Source organism: Mustela nivalis (assembly GCF_964662115.1).
Source record: "Mustela nivalis genome assembly, chromosome: 18".
Lineage (NCBI taxonomy): Eukaryota > Metazoa > Chordata > Mammalia > Carnivora > Mustelidae > Mustela > Mustela nivalis.
Genome location: NC_139037.1, coordinates 32,961,116 through 32,978,033, shown reverse-complemented (window position 1 = coordinate 32,978,033; position 16,918 = coordinate 32,961,116). Strand labels below are relative to the sequence as shown.

Here is a 16,918-nt window from a genome sequence, read left to right as displayed (position 1 = left end):
AACGCTCCCCTCTCTCTTATTTGGCACCCAAAGATGCAGCCCCTGTGGCATTGTCCCAGGTGACCTCACAAGGCCTCCAACTTGTGGCCCCGCGACCAAAGGCAGCCCCCGGAAATGTTTTTCTTGGCACACCTGGATTTTGTGGGGGTTTGTGCTTTCTTAGATTAAACTCTAAAGTAATTACCAGCAGGGAAAAAAAACCTGAGATGTTTTCACAATAAAAGCTGGATTTCTGCCTCCTGAAAAATCAGAACGTCTCAGCAACCTGTTTCTGCATTCTCGAAGGGCAGCAAGCAGCTGGACCTCCTTGAGGAGGACCTTGATGGCCCAGCCCGTCACCCAGGGCCCTCCCCCGTCCCTCATTTCACTTGTTAACCTGGCCTGCCCCATCCTCCTTCCCGGCCCTAGTCTGTGGCTCCTGGGGCTGGCTCCCAGCCATCTACTCAATAAATATGCATTGAGGGGCGCCTGGGTGGCTCAGTGGGTTAAAGCCTCTGCCTTCATCTCAGGTCATGATCCCAGGGTCCTGGGATCAAGCCCCGAATCAGCCTCTCTCCTCAGCAGGGAGTCTGCTTCCCTTCCTCTCCCTCTGCCTGCCTCTCTGCCTACTTGTGATCTCTGTTTTTCAAATAAATAAATTAAATTAAAAATAAAATAAAATAAAATAAATACACACTGAGCCCTTACAAGATGCAAGAGGGTGATTTTGAAGGGACTGGTGGAAGGGAATCTTCCCCTCCAGTTGGAATCCTATCAGAATCCTATCAGAATCTTCAGGGTGTGATGAGCAGAGCAGGCAAGTGTGGTCCGAAAAACAATTTTATTATGTCCTAATTTTACATTTGGGAAATTTAAAAAATTCCTGCTGCAAGAAATCTACTAGTAATAATAATGAGACAACCCCAGTAGTCCCCACCCCCTCCCCCACCCCATCCACGGTTTCTCTTTCCTTAGTTTGAGTTACCTGTGGTCGGCCAACTGGTCTGGAAGCAGAGGATCCTCCTAACAACTGTCAGATAGCCTAACGCTAGGTCAGAATGCCTACGTCATTCACCTCCCTTCATCTCATCACCTCGGCATTTTATCGCCTCACATCACCACAAGAAGAGGCCTGAGTATAATATAACAAGATATTCTGAGAGAGAGAGGCCACATTCACATAACTTTTATTACAGTTATATCATTACCATTGTCCTATTTTATTAGTTGCTGTTAATCTCTTACTGTGCTTAATTTATAAATTAAGATTTGTCATAGCTTTGTATATGCAGGAGAAAACCTAGCATATATCGGGTTCAGCACTATTCTTGATTTCAGGCACCCACTGGGTGGGTCTTGGAATATATACCTTGAAGATAAGGTGGGGGGGTGTGGCTGTACTGGGTTCCGCACTTTTAACCCACTCATTAAGTCAATAAATATTCATGGTGCATCAGCTATGCTAGGCACTGTTTTAGGTGCTGGGAATACAGCAGAGACAGAAAGACAAAACACTGCCCTCAGAAGCAAATCTTCCAGGATGCTCCCTCCATCTCCACAGCAACTTACAAGGAGCACAGTCTCCATATTCAGATGGGGCCACCCAAGTCCAGAGAGGCTGAATGGCCCGCCCAAACTCACACTGCCGCTAAAGGCATGTCTGGAAACTGACCACAGCTCCAGTGGCCCCAGGGCTCTGCCTCTAAGCCCAGACTCCAGGCAGACCCCTTGGGCCCGCCCTCCACATAAGTGCAGCAGATGTCTGGGCTGTGGGGTAGGGATTTGGTCTACAACACAGGCTCAGCTGAATGTTCTGGAGACTGCCATTCTGGGAATCCCTCAAGGGTGCAGAGGTGGGCGGTAGAGAGCCGTAAGGAAGGGAAGGTTGGGGGATGGTTTGTTGCTGGAGACCCCTCCTAAGTCACCCAAGAATTCCCATGCCGTCCCACTAGGGAGCTATCCCTCTCCTCTCAGTGACCTTGATCCAGGCCGGGCTGGTCCCTCAAAGACTACCTTGTCCTCTACCCTCTGCGCCATTTCCCAAGATCATGAAAGGGGTGGGCTGGGGAGCGGACTGATGGGCACGGGCAGGACAGAGCCTTTGCAAAGATCTGTTTTTGTTCTTTCTGGGCCTGGGGCTGGGTAGGGCCCGTGACTGGGCTTGGCGTTAAACTAGGAGCGGCCAGGGCAGGTGTAAATTATGCATAGCTATTTCTGGAAACTTCTCAGATTTCTCAAGAGAGAGAAATTAATTTGCCTGTTTGGGCAAATAACACCAATTTTTTTTTCCCTGCTTAAGGTCATTTTGTTAAGATAAAATTGATTAACGTTCTCTTTAAAGTTTAAGTAGAAACTGCTCAAACATATTTTTATGCACAGAAGCACGGCTTGCGCCCTTCAGTAATTAATAACTCTACAAATAAGTTCACAGCGCACCGCTCGCGCTCAGCTCGCGGCCCGAGGCGGACGCCGGGTGGGCGGGGCTGGAGCCCAGTCTGGCCAATCAGGGATCGGGGGAGGGAGGGGGCGGGCCCAGCCGCCGCGCCCCCCACGGCGGGTCCTGGACAGACGCGAGCAAGCACACCCCACGCGCGCCGACCAGCCGAGTCCGACTCCGCCGGAGCTGGCGAGGTTTATCCAGGCAGAGGCAGACCCAGGTGGACCAATACCCAGAATCCGCCCCAGGGATGAGGGTACGAGGTGACACCATTTCCCCGCGCTCTGCTGAAATGCTTCTGGGGCTGAACACAGGGCTCTGCAGCCAGACTGCCCTGGTGAGAATAGGAGCTAGCAAGTGACTTGATCTCTCTGCCTCGGTTTCCTCTGTAAGGAGGAGATAACAGTACCCACGTGATAATGTTGTGTGGATTGAACGATTAATACCTGGGCCGGTGCTTAGTGATAATGCCGGGCACAGAGTGGATGCTCGAGTGGTTGATTTTAAAGTCATTCTCCTCTCCTTTCAACTTCACAGGAGTTCGTGACCTAAGGCTATTTGCTATCTGCCCCATTTTGCCATTGAAAACTCTGAGTCTCAGATAAGTTTAGCTCCATGCTTGAGCTCACACAGCTAAGAAGTGATCGAAATGAGGGTCGAATGCAGAGTTCCAGGGTCCACGGTGCCTTCACTTACACGCATCTCTTTCCCTAGGCCTTTTTAAGTGTCATTTATTCACTTTCGCAATTTCTGCATACATCCAGGAAATATTAATCCCCTCCAGGTCCTGCGTAGGCTGCTGGATATACCCAGATGTAGGAAGAGTCAGCTGCTGCCCTCAGATTATAGTGAGGGACGGGGACAGAGGACAGTCATGGTAGTCCTTAGCGCCATTTGCCAAACCTTGCTTGTTCTCAGTTCTCACAGGCACAGGAAGGGCTGCACTTTCTGGAGAGAGGCTGAGCAAAACTGTGTTGTAAATGTTCAGTCTCTGCTGACTGTTGTGAGTTTTCTTCCATTCCATGAAATGGAGAGTGCTATACAGAATGTATAATCCTTGGTCAGTCTCCTAGGAAGCCTAAGTGAACCAAATTCAACTGTAAATTGTAAGAACAGTGGCCCCGTGAACCTTTGAATGCTTTGACAGCCAACAAGCATTTGGGAAACCCATCTTTTGAGGGTGCCTCTCTTCTCTGAAAGCCAGGGCCAACCCATCAAGGCTACATTGGACCACCACGATTTGCCCATTTCCAAAACTGTGGCCACAGATGGCACCCATGAATTACCAGGCTTTGCCTTGGGAGGAAGTGAAGGAGGCCTTCCAGCTTATAGAAATGACCCTAATTCTCGATCCTTCCCTGAGTCTAGCTCTTTCTCCTGAGTTTTTGCAACTCCTCCCATGAGAAAATGAAGTGTATTTCCGTGACCTTGAGTCTAAGTTTGGCCATGTGACTTACTTTGGTCAATGGGACATGAACAAACATGATGCACACAAAGCAGAAGCTTGAAGACCACTCCTTGTTCTGTTCTTGCCCTTGACCAATGCCATGAGAACATGCTCTGACTGCCCTAAATGTGTCCCAGTCATCCCAGCCAAGGCCATCCTACAGTAACCAACAGCCAACCGACCCTGCTCAGATCAGCCATGCTAAGCCTAGACCAGCCCAGATTAGCCCAACGCAATGTACTTATTGGCCAAATAGATATCAATCACAGTATATCATTAAAGTACATCTCTTAACCTTTAGATATTTTTAACCATCCTATACCAATTCCTTAAACCTTGTAAATCTGCTCTTATTTGGAAGCCATATATGTATATATTTTAATTTGTAGTAGTTAAGAACTGACTCAGTTATTAATAGAAAAAAAACAAGTAATAATGGCTTAAACAAGAAATTTCATTTCTCTTTCAGGTTCAAGAAACCTGTTGGGAAGCAGGATGGAGCTAGTAGGCATTTGGCACTGTTGGAGACCCAGGCTCCTGCTAAACTGTTCCTCAACCCATATGTGTCTTCTGTTTCCAGGTTACTTTGTGGTTCAAAGTGGCTTCTGGAGCTCCAGCTATTGCATCTACATTCCAGCCATCAAGAAGGGAAAGGAATGAGCTCATTTTGCTTAAGGAAAATTCTTAGAATTTACACATACTGCTTCTATTTATATCCCACAGAGAATGAGTATAGCTTCCAACAGCAATATGGACACACCTAACTTCTAGGAGTGGTAGGGTATATAATCTGACCCTCTCCAAGGTAACATTTGCTCAGATAAAAATCAGTTAATTTATTAAGGAAAAGGAAGAGAGCTAGCAGTCTTTCCTACACAGTATGCCATTTTATTCATAATAATAATAGTTATTATTCACTTTGCCCTTCAACAAATAGAAGGTGGCCACAGAGGAAATCAGACACGGAGGCTAGAAGGCAGGCCACCCAGATTATAGTCTCAATTCTATCCTGAATTGTATGACCTTGGAAAAGACTCTGAATTTCTCAGGGCTTGTTTCAAACTATCTGAAATGGAAACTCAGTAAAATAGAGATCCCTAGGATACTTCCAGTTCGTTTTCAACACAAAACTTCTCCCTGGTGCCCTTCCATCTTGGTCTCAGCTGATGTCACTTTCTCAGCAAGGCCTTGTTCCCTGCACCCCCACCTCTGACGTGGTCCCCACCCATCTCACACAGCTCCTTGTCCGCCATAACGTTTGGGACCATGCATGACTGGGTATTTACTGACAGGCTTGTCTCCTAGAGGGGTGTCATGTGACTGTGAGCTCCCATGAGGGTGGGGGCTACATTGCCTGTTCATCTCTACAACCCCAGTGATCCCCAGTAGATATCTGCTGGGTTGGATGGCTGACGGCTTGAGGTCTTGGTCCTACCTACGAAACGTTTGTTAAGTACAGAAAGCACCCCTAAGAATGCACATTCTAGAAGGGAATAAAAAAAGGGGGGTGGAAAGTTAAATATTAAACATACTGTGAGTTTAGGAGGAGCACTGTCTATGGCTGGGGGGCTTTGAGAAGGTTCTTCCTATGGCAGCTTCTCCATTGAGACCAAAACCCTTATCCACCTGCTTCCAATGACAGGAGTCTATGGCCCAGGTGTCCGAGTCCATTTTTTTAGCCTGGGCAAAATTCCTGCACCCACAGAGTCACTAGAAACTGATCATTTGTACATGCAAACGCAGCAGCAGTGAACCCTAGGCTTCTAGTCACTTTGCCCACTCCAGCATCCAAACTACTAGAGACTGATTCCATTGTACCTTCCAGGCTGAAAAGGGACCCCTCCTGTGCCGGAGGCCTGGCTTCATCATCTTCCTAATAAGCACCATGCCACTTCAGTCCCCAGCCCTTCAGCGGGCAGCATGGCTTCAAAGCCCCCCCCCACCCCAGTGACCCTGTAAGGTCCCTCAGGGCTCAGAGGTACAGTGGCTCATCCTAGTATCCTAGCATCCTCTGACTGGAGAGGGGGTGCTGGCTGGTCCCCAAAGCACAGGCATATGGCCCTGCATCATTCCCACCCCAATACTGTCTGATGGGGACACACGCCAGTCCTTGTAAGGGCCCCCGTGTCCCCCATAGAGCCCCCCTCCCCACATGAAGGCACGAGAGGTTCTGAGCAGAAGGGCGGGGGCAGAGGCAGCCAGAGAACAATGGGCCCAGGCGAGGGGGGAGTCGGTGGGGTTCCCTGGCTGCCTTGTCATCGCCATAAACCTCATTACCTCGCGGTCCCCTAGGCCGCCTCTCTCCTTACCCAAGGCATCCGCCGGCTTCGCTGCTGATTCCCACATGGCGTGAAAAGCTCTTAAACCCCCCGCTGTATTTTTAATGGGGGCAGTGACTAATTTAGCCCTACGCCACCAACCGTCAAATCAAATCTTCTGTTGGTACTTACCGAGGACTCACCTGGGCTCCATGGGGTTCAGGATAAATCTGGAGCTGGAGAGGTCCCAGAGACGGTGATGTGGCAAGCCCCGGGACATGCTGGTCCTGCCCACAGCCTTTGGTGCCGTCTCGAAGGCAAGCCTGGCTGTGGATGCGGGGTGGACTGTGGCTTGCTATACTTGGGGAACACGGATGCCTACCATGAGGTCTCCCCCCGTAAATGGCCAAGTCTCCAGGGGACTAAAAATCAAAGTTCACTGCCTTCGACTCCTTGGAGGCAAGAACCCTGAATTCTAAGGGTGATGGCTCCATTTTGCCCAGCCCTGGCTAGGGTCTGCTCTAATTTGCAGGGGTGATGTGCGTTTTATAAAACTAAATGCCCTGCCCACGTGAGACCCTTACATGAGGTGGCCCAAAGGGGAACTCTGACAGGTTGCCATCAGCCCCTTGATATGGGAGTCAGAAGATTCTGGGTATAATTGCTACAAATTCCACGCCCGTGACTTAGTATTACATTGTAATTAGGCACAATCTGTCTGCCTGTTTCATTTCCGCTCTGCAGAGGGTAATAACCAATTTTCTTGCCCCTTGTGAAAAGTTAACAAGGAAGGGCTTCCCCACGCAGGTTCTGAAGCCCTGGCCTTAGATTGGCTAGTCACCGAGGCACCAGCATGACCACAGGATGGGAAGACTTGGGAGACTAAGTTTGCTGCGTGGACCCTGAGGTGCCAGCAAGGCTGGGGGCGGGGTGAGGAAAGCAAGGCAACTAGGATGTAAAATGTCAGGAAACCTCTTCTTGGCGTTTACAGGTGTGTGTCGGGGGGCTATGCTGTAGGTACCTCGCTTTCCCCACTAGAATGTGGCCCTGGCCATGGGTCCCACTGATCTCTGTGATTGGGAACATACTGCTCCTACCTGGCTCCGCTCTGCAGCTCCCCCAACCCTGGACCTCACGGGGTGGGGAGTTAGCCCCGATTCCTGTCATGTCCTCTTGGCTCAGCCACAACTAGAATCCAACTCCTACCAGATGTCCTGGCCAGGTAAGGGTTAACCACTCAACCATCTGCATCCAGAACGTGGGAAAGCCATCCCCAAGGGGAGAAACAAGGAATCATCATGGATAAGCCCGCTTACCCTGGAGCTTCAGGGTCCCGCATCCACAAATGAAATGATCAGAGCATTTCATCATTAAAGGTTCCTTCTGTTTGGACTTCTGTGGCCACCGCCCACCTGATCCAGACTGGGTGTATTAGGCTACTATGTGTCCTCTTTCCCAAGGGAGGCTGGGTCTGTCCTGTGTAGGTCCCCACCCTATGAGTGACGACAGCCCCCCACGGAGCCCCGGGCTGGGGAGGAGAGAACCAGGCAGCCGATCCTAATCGCATGGATTCCCTTTATTGAACTGTACTAGTAACTGCAGTCAGATTAAGTCACATTTAAAAGCAGACCATCCAGTTGCACTGAAACCGATTATATTCATTACATAGTTTTAATCACTGTCCGGTGAACTGGCAAATCCAATCAAAGCATTAGTCTTTAATTAAAAAATTAAAAGGAAATATTCAGACAATAGCCAAGCAATCACATCACGATGCACAATTACCTAGAATTGCAATTAAAAAGTAGTTAACCAAAGGGGGGGGGGGAGAAGAAAAACAAGAAAGAAAAAAAAAAAGAAGCAAAGGAAAAAAAAAATCACACTAATCCTTTTTTAAAAACTATCAATATAATACATGAAGGAACAAAGGACAATAGCCTCAAAAAGCGGGTTTCTCTAACTCTAGAAATGTAGTCTTCGGCGGAAACTCTAAAAGCACACTAGCTGTAGCAGGACAATAAAAAATACTGAGCATGGAATACTTTTAATCTCTCCCATTAATATTCATTTCCAGCTGCTTATAATAGCAGCGCCTCATGGCCAAATCATTAGAGTTTTACATCTGGGTTGCAAATGACACTTTGATTGGATGTAATGTTCAAATGGCCCTCCCCACGGCGTCTCCGGCAAGCCTTCTGCGGAGAGGTGTCCTGTCGAGCGGTCCCTCACTGTGCGTGCTGGCTCATCGTGTGGTTCTGCAAAGGCGAAGAAAGGAGACACGCATGAGGGCAGAAGAATGGAGAGCAGGCCCGTCCCCTCCCACTCAGTGCATTTACGCCGGGAGCCACAGAAAAGCATCTCGATTATTACAACACAAAATGCAACCAGGAAAAAGTGCTCGGGGGACAGAGCTGCCAAGACGCCACGTTGATCTGGGGTTCGGGGATGGGTTCCTGTTGCTGCCAACCTGGGCTCTCTAGAAATTGTGTTTCTGAAGACTGTTCAGGTCTTATCATGGGGACTGGCTATTGGGAAGGCAAAAGGGACATGCCAGGAAGTGGGCGAGGGGAGGGGAGGGTGGCAGGAATTAAAAACATCCTTGCTCACCTCTCCCGTCTGCCTTTCGCTCTGATGATTAGGAGGAAATTATATCTGATCGCCTGCAGGCTCTCCCCAGACCCCCTCCTCGGTCCTTCCCGGGAGCTGCTCTGAGCCTCATGGAGGAGACAGCAGATGTGCTACGCAGCTCTCCGGCCAAGAAACACCCGAGCGGCACAGACGTGCGGAGGCAGTGGGCGGCAGCGGGGGCCTGCGGCCGAGGACGGGTCACCCAGCGGGGAGGGCACTGAAGGAGGAGGCCTGCCAGTCCAGTCACGTGACCGTGCTTCGGCTAGAGGACCGTGTGGTTCCTCCTGAATCCACCGGGGGAAGCCAGGGTCCAGGTGGGACTCCCCCTGGCCAAGCACTTCCATCTCACCACAGCCCACGGCATCTCTTCCCTCGTGCCAACCCGAGCAGGCCAGCAGGGCTGATCTGTTTTTAGATGAGCCAGTGGCCTGGGGCTGGAGGTGGGATTTGGCCTCCAAGAGTGACTCTGTTTCTTTTCAGTGGTCCCTGTTCTAAATCTGGACCCATCTCATCAAAGCCTCAGGTAACATTCAGCCTTATACCACCTGGAAAGGAAGCAAAATCCACCCAAAGTAGAGGAGCCCTGCTTGAAAGCAGCACAGAACCTCCAGTTATGAGGAGTGAAGTCTCCGGGGTGCTCTGGCCGTCCCCCCAACACCCTGGGCGCCCCAGTTGGGGCAGTGACTCCTCGGGGCCGGGAGCCGCCTGCCTGCAGCTCTGCCCATGACCACCAGAGGTCAGACGTGGTGCCGTGTCTCTCTCCTGGGCTCTCAGAGGATGCCCGATGCCCGATGCCCGTGGCTTTGTGCGTGCGGGGAGGGGGACAGGGGGGGAGACTGGAGCCACCCCCACTCCGTGGCCCAGGGCCCCGATAGCAGCCTTTTCCCACTGTGGGCACTGCTGCCGCCTCCGTGGTGATGTCACTACCCCCTGAGGCAAGCTCATCACCCTGTCCCCACATAGCAGATGCCTGCTGATGCCCGCAGCACAGACAGCCAACCACCGCTGTCCCCTTTCCTTGGGCTCCTGGGTACAAGCCCCCACAGCTGGGGCTTGGCCAGCACATGCGCTGTGTGCTGTTAGAGGGACATCTCTTTCAATCCCCACAATAGCCTTACAAGGTAGGCCACAGGAAGATGAAGAAATGAGGCTCAGGGAGGCTGGATTCTGATTCAAGGTCATCCAGCTGGGAACCCGCTGGGGTGGAACCGGGCAACTGGAATCCAAGAAAGCCAGGGCCTCGGGCGAGAAGGCAGGCTTCCCAGCACCCTGCAACTCATGGGCATCCCAGTCCACAGATCATCCACACTCCACACCGGGCATGAGGACAAACTCTACCAGCGTGGCCTGGCACCTCGGTGGGGGTGCCATGGACCCAGAGGCACAAGGCAGGTTGTCTGAGGCCACAGATGGGATGCGGCGGTTTCCATGGGAACACCCACCCTCCAGCCGAGGCACCTCTCCCCGCACAGGCAGCCAGGCCTGTGGGGAGCCAGACCCACCCTGAAGCCAAGCATCCACCTAGCTTCCAAGCCTTTGGTGAGTCAGTTCTCAGCTCCTCTCACCTCCCTCCCAACTGAGCCACGCCTGAAGTCCAAGGGGCCTCCCCGTCCCTTGCCATCCCTCCCTGCAGCCCCTCGAGGCATGTCCGACCCCCCTCCCACACATCTACGTGCCTCCCAAGTGCAAGATGAGTGTCCTCTGCTGCGATGCAGACAGGGGGACATCACCTCCTTTCTCAGCCCCACAGCGCTTGGCCCCAGGCTAGGCCCAGGATGCCCTGCGGTGACATGGCAGGCACAGCTGCCTGGGAATGACTGGGGGGTCTCCCTCTGCCACCCTGCCAACAGCCAGTCAATTAACAGTGCCACGTGGCCGGTGCTCTCGGAGTGTGGTCAGGTCCGTCTTTATGCAGGGGGGAATGGGGAGGAGGGAGGTTAGGAGGATAAACATGTACAGTTCTTTTTCTGTCCTCAAATGATGGTTCCTGGCACAACAGAGACACCTGGTAAATATTTTTTAGTGCATCAGTGGAAGGGTAAACAAACGACTCTATGTACGGGTAGGCTGTGGGGCAAGAGGAGGGGGCGTTCTGAGTGAAAGGCCCAGCACAAAGGTATGGAGGCTCCGATGAGCCGGGCAAAGACAGGCCCCCATGGGATGATCTCAGCAGGGGTCACATGGCAGACTGGGAGGGGGGGTTTGACCTGGCCGGCAGAAGCTCTGGGTGCCCCTGAGTGTGGACCATTCCCCAAGCAGCAGAAGGCCAGAGATGACATTTAATCTCCAAAAAACCCTCAAGGACCACCCACCGCCAATGTGGGTAAAGGCAGGGGGTGGGGTCCAGGGATCTCTGGATAATGAAACAGCCTCTTGCCAGGACACCAAGAACAGAGCCAGTATAACACGCGGTTCACACTGCCTCTTCCACGGGCTGCTGGCACAGAAACCCAGGAGGCGGGAGCCTATGCTTAGGACCACTGGTCAGGAAAATAAGAGAATAAACGCCACTTCTCTGGTGGAAACCACAGCGGGCCTTTCCTCTCACGGAGCAGCAGGTAACTCTTCAGTTAGACTCAAGAAAGAACCTCCCCAAAGAGAGCTCTGAGACAGAAGGCTAAAAACTTCCTTCCCTGAAGTTCTACAAGAACAAAAGCCCAGGATGTCACAGCAGATGGGAATGTCGAAACTTGATGCCCCAAGGGGCCCGGGCACCAGGATGCATTCAGCACTGCGTTATTAACTACCTGCTGGATGCCCTGCTCTGGGCCGGGCACAGTGAGGGGTAGGGGAGGACTCCGGCTGGGCCCGCCCCCTCAAGGGGCACGAAGGGAGGGGGCGGCAGGGGGAACTCAAGACACACGGACACCCAAACGTGTGTGCAGGATTAGTGGTGCAGATGGCAGCTCAGTGAGAGAGAAGGGTCTGTGCCACCCAGTAAGCGTGAGTGTGGCAGGGGGCGCTGAGGAGGCCAGGTGTTCGGTGGGGGCCGGCCTCAGCTCCTCCACAGGCGCTGGAAGGACAGAGTGGGTGGCAGGGACCCATCACCAGGATTCACCCATCACCCCACGCACCTGTGCGCCGAGCGGCTCCTGGCAGAGCCACCGTTGATCGGCACAGTTGAAGAAAGCCGGAGACCCGCGGCTCGGAGCTGCGGCGGGAGGGGTGGGGGGCTTCGTCGAGCCGTCTTCAAGAGCCCTGTCCACCCGCACGGCTCTCACAAGGGCATTTGGCTTAATGTCTAGTTCTCTATTTGTGCCTGTGCTATATTTAGCCCCTTCGGAGAAGGAAGAAAATCATTTTTTAAAGATACTACCAACCCTGCAGATAAACACTTCCCAGCACCATAAAGGCCGGGGGTGGGGTGGGGGTGGGAGCCAGGAAGGACTGGAAGGCGCCCAGAGAGGAGGTCTGGCATCCGCAAGGGCCTCTCTGCCTGCCAGGGAGACGCAGGTGTGGGCCGAGAAGCAGGTGAGATAAATAAAACGGGGGGGGGGGGCACAAAGCGGGGTGGGCACTGGTTTGTGGCTGAGCTGCACCCACTCAACAGAGTGCACACAGCTCTTGTGGACAGAGGTTTCCACTAGGACCTGTTTCCGGGCCCTAGTCCTGGCTTGCTGGGCCACCTGCCCCTGGGACACAAGTTAGTGATGGGCAGGGGGGGTGGGGAGGTCAGGGGTCCTGTGGAGACCTCTCTCTGTGCAAGTTGTCAGCAGAGCGCCCAAGCCAAGGAGCCCTTTGCGGCAGGTCTGCATTCATTCACGTGGCCATTCATTCATTCAACAAACCTTCACTACATCCCTGCTGGGTGACAGCCACCATGTTTGTCGCTGGGCACGCAGCAGCAACATGACCCCGATCTAGAGCCCAAGCCAGGGGTGCGCTGGGCACAGAGGAAACACGCAAGGAGCAGGGAGCTTGGCACTGGACCTTCCTTCCCGAATCACAGACGCACACTTGAACGGGCCTGCCAGAGGTTCTGGCCTGGTCCCACTCTTCACCCAAACCAGGACCATCCCTGCTCAACCCAGTCTGTGCCTCGACCCATCACGTGCCCACATGCCCACCAGGGCGCCCCTCCCACATCCCCTACAGGGCTTTCTTCTCAAGGTCCTGGCTCTGTGTTCCGTCCCTTGATCCGGAGGGATCACTCTCCCTTTGACACCACCCACCACAGTGTCAAGGAGAGGAGACCAGAGGTGCTGGCACCTGTCAGCCTGGCAGATATGGCCTGTGAAGCAACAGGAGGCTTCTCTGCATACAGACCCAGATTGGAGAAGGGGCTGCCTGCACTGCACGCCCCTCATGGATAGCACACTTAGCTGCCCCTCCTGAGCTCCAGCTCCTTTGAGGACAAAATGCCTGTAAAGTCCCTAGCACGGGCCCTGGCCCTGAGTCTGGTCACCACTGCCTGGGGTGATCACAGGGAGGCAGAAAGCCTCAGCGGGCTGGGACGAGTGGGGAGTCCTGGTTGTGAATCCCGACTCTGCCACTGAACGGCCATGGGGCCTTGAGCAAGTGCCTTCCCCTCTGCGGGCTGAGGGGAGGGGTGGTAATAACATAGCCCTCTTCCTCAGAGGCCCCGAGGGCTCAGGAAACAGTGTGCATGGACTTCTCCCGGCCTGGCCAAGAGAAAGTGCTCCATAAATGGCGTCCCCAAGAGTCTTCCTGAGCAGACGGGGAGCTCTGTGAGGTCCCCTCCTTGGGTCCGGGACCCCCTTGGCACCACACATGGTTCTGGGCTTGCAATGGGAGCCGCACGGAGGTCTGATGCTCTGAGCACTGCACCTTTTGCCAGCTACTCCTCCAAGGGCTGGTGAGATCTCGGGAGTGCTCCCGATGTTATCGCTCCTCACAAGCCCAGGCCACAGCCTCAGTACCCACAAGGCACAGCTCTCCCTGCCCCCAGGGGACAGAGTCGGGTATCCCGTGAGGAGGGGAGGCATGTGGAGACTCCGTGGGGAAGAGAGGTCCGCACTCACCCATGTGTTCACCCACACATGCACCTCTTCTTTCCTAGCCTGTTCAACGAGTCACCAGATGCAGGCCCTGCCTGGGCACTGACATGCAAAGTTCGCGGCTCCAGCCCTCTCTCTAGAGGAGCTCACAGTTCGAAGGGGAGACCCTCACTCTCAAAGGGCACCAGAGAAGGGCTGGTCCCAGGGCTTGGCCCTTGCATCCCTGGCTAGTTAAGGATGCAGGAACATTTAGCCCCCCACCGCCCAGAACGTTCCACTCATCTTCCCCTGAAGAACCCACCTGGCTTCACCTTGACCCCACATCACCTCCCTCTGGTTCAAGGTAGGGAAGGAGGCTGCGGCCAATGCCCTTTCTCCCCACCGCCCACCACCAGGCCACTCCTCTCGCGAGGCTGGCTTTACAAAGAGCTGTCTCCAGGAGCAGGGACCAAGTCCAAGAACCCGCCTTAACCACAGGAAGATGTTCCCTCTGCTTCTAGGGGAAAAGGTAGACACTCGGGCTAAATGCAGCCACATCCCAGCTAAGCGCAGTTCTGTTGTTTGACCATTTAACAGACACGGAGCCTGGCCTTGTGTAACGCAGTGGGCATCAGGGAGAGAATAAGGCCCATCCTGGCCATTTACAAGCTCCTGGCTGTAGGAGGGGGTGACATTTTATAAAAAGGGACTTTGGAGAGAGGACTTTTGACAGGCAGGTGTTTAAGGAAGAAGTTGGCCTTCTAGCTGCCCATGGAGGATGGCTTGGTTAGGGTGTACCCTGGAGAGACAGAGAGAGAGAGAGAGAAAGAGAGAAAGAGAGAGTGTGTGTGTGTACGCACATGTGCGTACACATGAGCACAGAGAAAGTTCTCCAAGGAGGATAACCACCGTCCCCCTCCGCCCCAGCGAATGGCACGGAGGTGTCAATGACACTGAAAATGATCAGAACTACCACTCCTCCTGTGATCACTGTGCGCCAGGCACTATTCTCAACCCCTAATTACACCAACTCACCAAAACCCCACAACCACTCCAGGAGTGAAGTATGACGGTTATCCCCATTTTACAGATGAGAAAAGTGAGGCAGGCCAGTGCAGAGTGTTGGGGTCCTGCAGCTGCTGACGGCTGCGCCGGGCCCGCACCCGTGCAGCCCGTGTGTAGAGCAAACTCTGAACCCACGGCGCCGTTCTGCTTGTGAAATGCGGAGAGCACAGCATATGCTGGGGGAACAATGAATAATTCAGCTTGGCAGAAGCACAGGGTATGTGCCATGGAGACAAGCCTGGAAAGGAAGGTGGGGGCCTTATTGATGAGACTCCGTGATGCGAGACGCGGCAGCTCGCCCTTAACTCTGGGCCATGGGGAGCCATCGAAGGTATTTGAGCTGTGGAGTTACACGAAAGGCAAGGAACGGGGAGACGCTCGCACCTCCAGCCGAGAAGTTGTACCAGCAGGGCCTCCATGCTCCCCACCTCCCTCGACTCCTTTCCTGCATTCCGCCCCCCTTTTGCCCCCCAACACTCAAGTTATACATTTCCCTTTGGGGAGGGTACAGACGAAGGCAGCCCTGCTTCCCTCTCGGCTGTGTATCACCTGGGCAGCCCCTCTCTGCTAGTGAGCACTTATTTTTAGAAGCGTTTGACAATCGTCCAAAGGTCTAAGACGAACAGATGGCCTGTCTTAAAGGCTCGTATGTTCGCTAGTTTGCACTTCTGACAAACGGTAAGCGCACTCGAGAGCACGCCATAAACAGCACTGAATGAATACTCAGAACACAATTTAGCTAATGCACGTCATTAAAATTAGGAGTGAGTGATGGCCAAGGTTTCCTCTAAATGCCTACCCAGTGATGCAGCCGCTCCCCTGGGGGCCGAGGCGATGACGTGTATGCACCCTGTGTCCCCCCCCGCCACGGGACCCCCCCTCCCCCAGCAAGCCAGCATGGACACAGACAGCACGGAAAGCTGGGCTGTGTGGAGTGACACCTCTCCTTGGCATCGGGGTCCTGGGTGATGCTAGTCACCCACTGGCCCGGGACACAGCTCTGGAATGTTCTCGGAGTCAAAAGCAACTCCTTCCATGCTCCAGGATGTGTGCAAGGCTTCCCCAGTCCTGTCTCCCAGACAGCGAGACAGGCTGTCGTCTGCCACTCTCGAGCAGCGGGAAGTGAGCGTCGCACCCGCTTAGCCGGGGAAGTCTGTCTCTCGGGTGAGAGACTCCGTTCATCCGGATCTCCTGGCCTGCAGGGAGATTCCAGCTTCCAGCGTTGGCTTTGGGGGGATTCGCTGCTTTCTTGCAGAACCGAAAGCAGGAGCAGACTCAGGGCCCTCGGAGTCCCCTGGGGGCACGTGAGGAAGAGCTGGAGGACCCAGACTGCCTCTGACAGAGGTGTCCCCAAGAGGGGATGACCACTGGGTTTCTGGGGCCCCTCTCCAACACCTCTCTCACCAGTGCCCTGAGGCACCCAGGACACAAAAGACCCCAGCAGATGGCCTGGCCAAACGACCTGTTCCATGAGTGCAAAAACATCTTTCTTCGAGGGAAAATTGAGAGAAAAGTTGTCGTGGGGAAAAAAAAAAAAAAAAGCCTAAAGAATTCCCAAAGGGGCCGGTTTTGTACGGCTGTGCTTTGGAAATAAAAGCCACCCGAGAATAGATAATAAGGAGGGAACCTGCAGCCTTCCACTGGGAGCCCAGGCCGTCAACAGGCTCCTATTCGGAGTCACCCAACAAGAAAAGGAAACGAATAATACCTGTCTGGAGGGACAGTGGACCCCCAGGGTGGGGGCACACTTCAGAATACAAAGGCATCTCATTGCTTTCTGGGTGGACAGCATCACAGGCCAGCAAACGGGCGACTTCAGGTAGCAGCCGCATGAAAGAGAGCGGGAATTTTGTGGCTGTGTCACACCAGGGCTGCTGAGAGATTTGCCCCAAGTGGGCAACTGAGGCACCCTGACCATCACCGAGTCCTGCATTAATTTGCTGCCACCTTTGCCATTTCTCCAAAGGGAGGTGGGGTTCCCCAGTGGCCGGACCCCTCTAGGTCTGGGTGCCTAGCACACTCGGGACTCAAGGATTCTGGCCATGGTGTGCGAGGTGACCGTAAGCCCCAGTCTCTGGTCCTTGGTTCCTTCCCAGTGGAGACCCCTCCTGTGTCACTGGAAGGTCCATTCCAAACACAACAGCCAAGCACCTGCTCAGAACCAGGC

General features: G+C 53.7%; 1 protein-coding gene across 2 annotated transcripts in view; it reads right to left on the bottom strand.

Moving 5' to 3' along the window:
* Nucleotides 1–7,676: 7,676 nt before the first annotated feature.
* The window catches only part of ZNF423 (zinc finger protein 423), a 334,053-nt gene continuing 324,811 nt past the window's right edge, over nt 7,677–16,918 (bottom strand). For both annotated transcript variants that reach the window (XM_082711334.1, XM_082711335.1), the window contains exon 8: nt 7,677–8,376. In XM_082711334.1, coding sequence (XP_082567460.1) covers nt 8,347–8,376 — 30 coding nt within the window. In that variant the 3' untranslated portion in view covers nt 7,677–8,346. The remainder of the gene's footprint in view (nt 8,377–16,918) is intronic.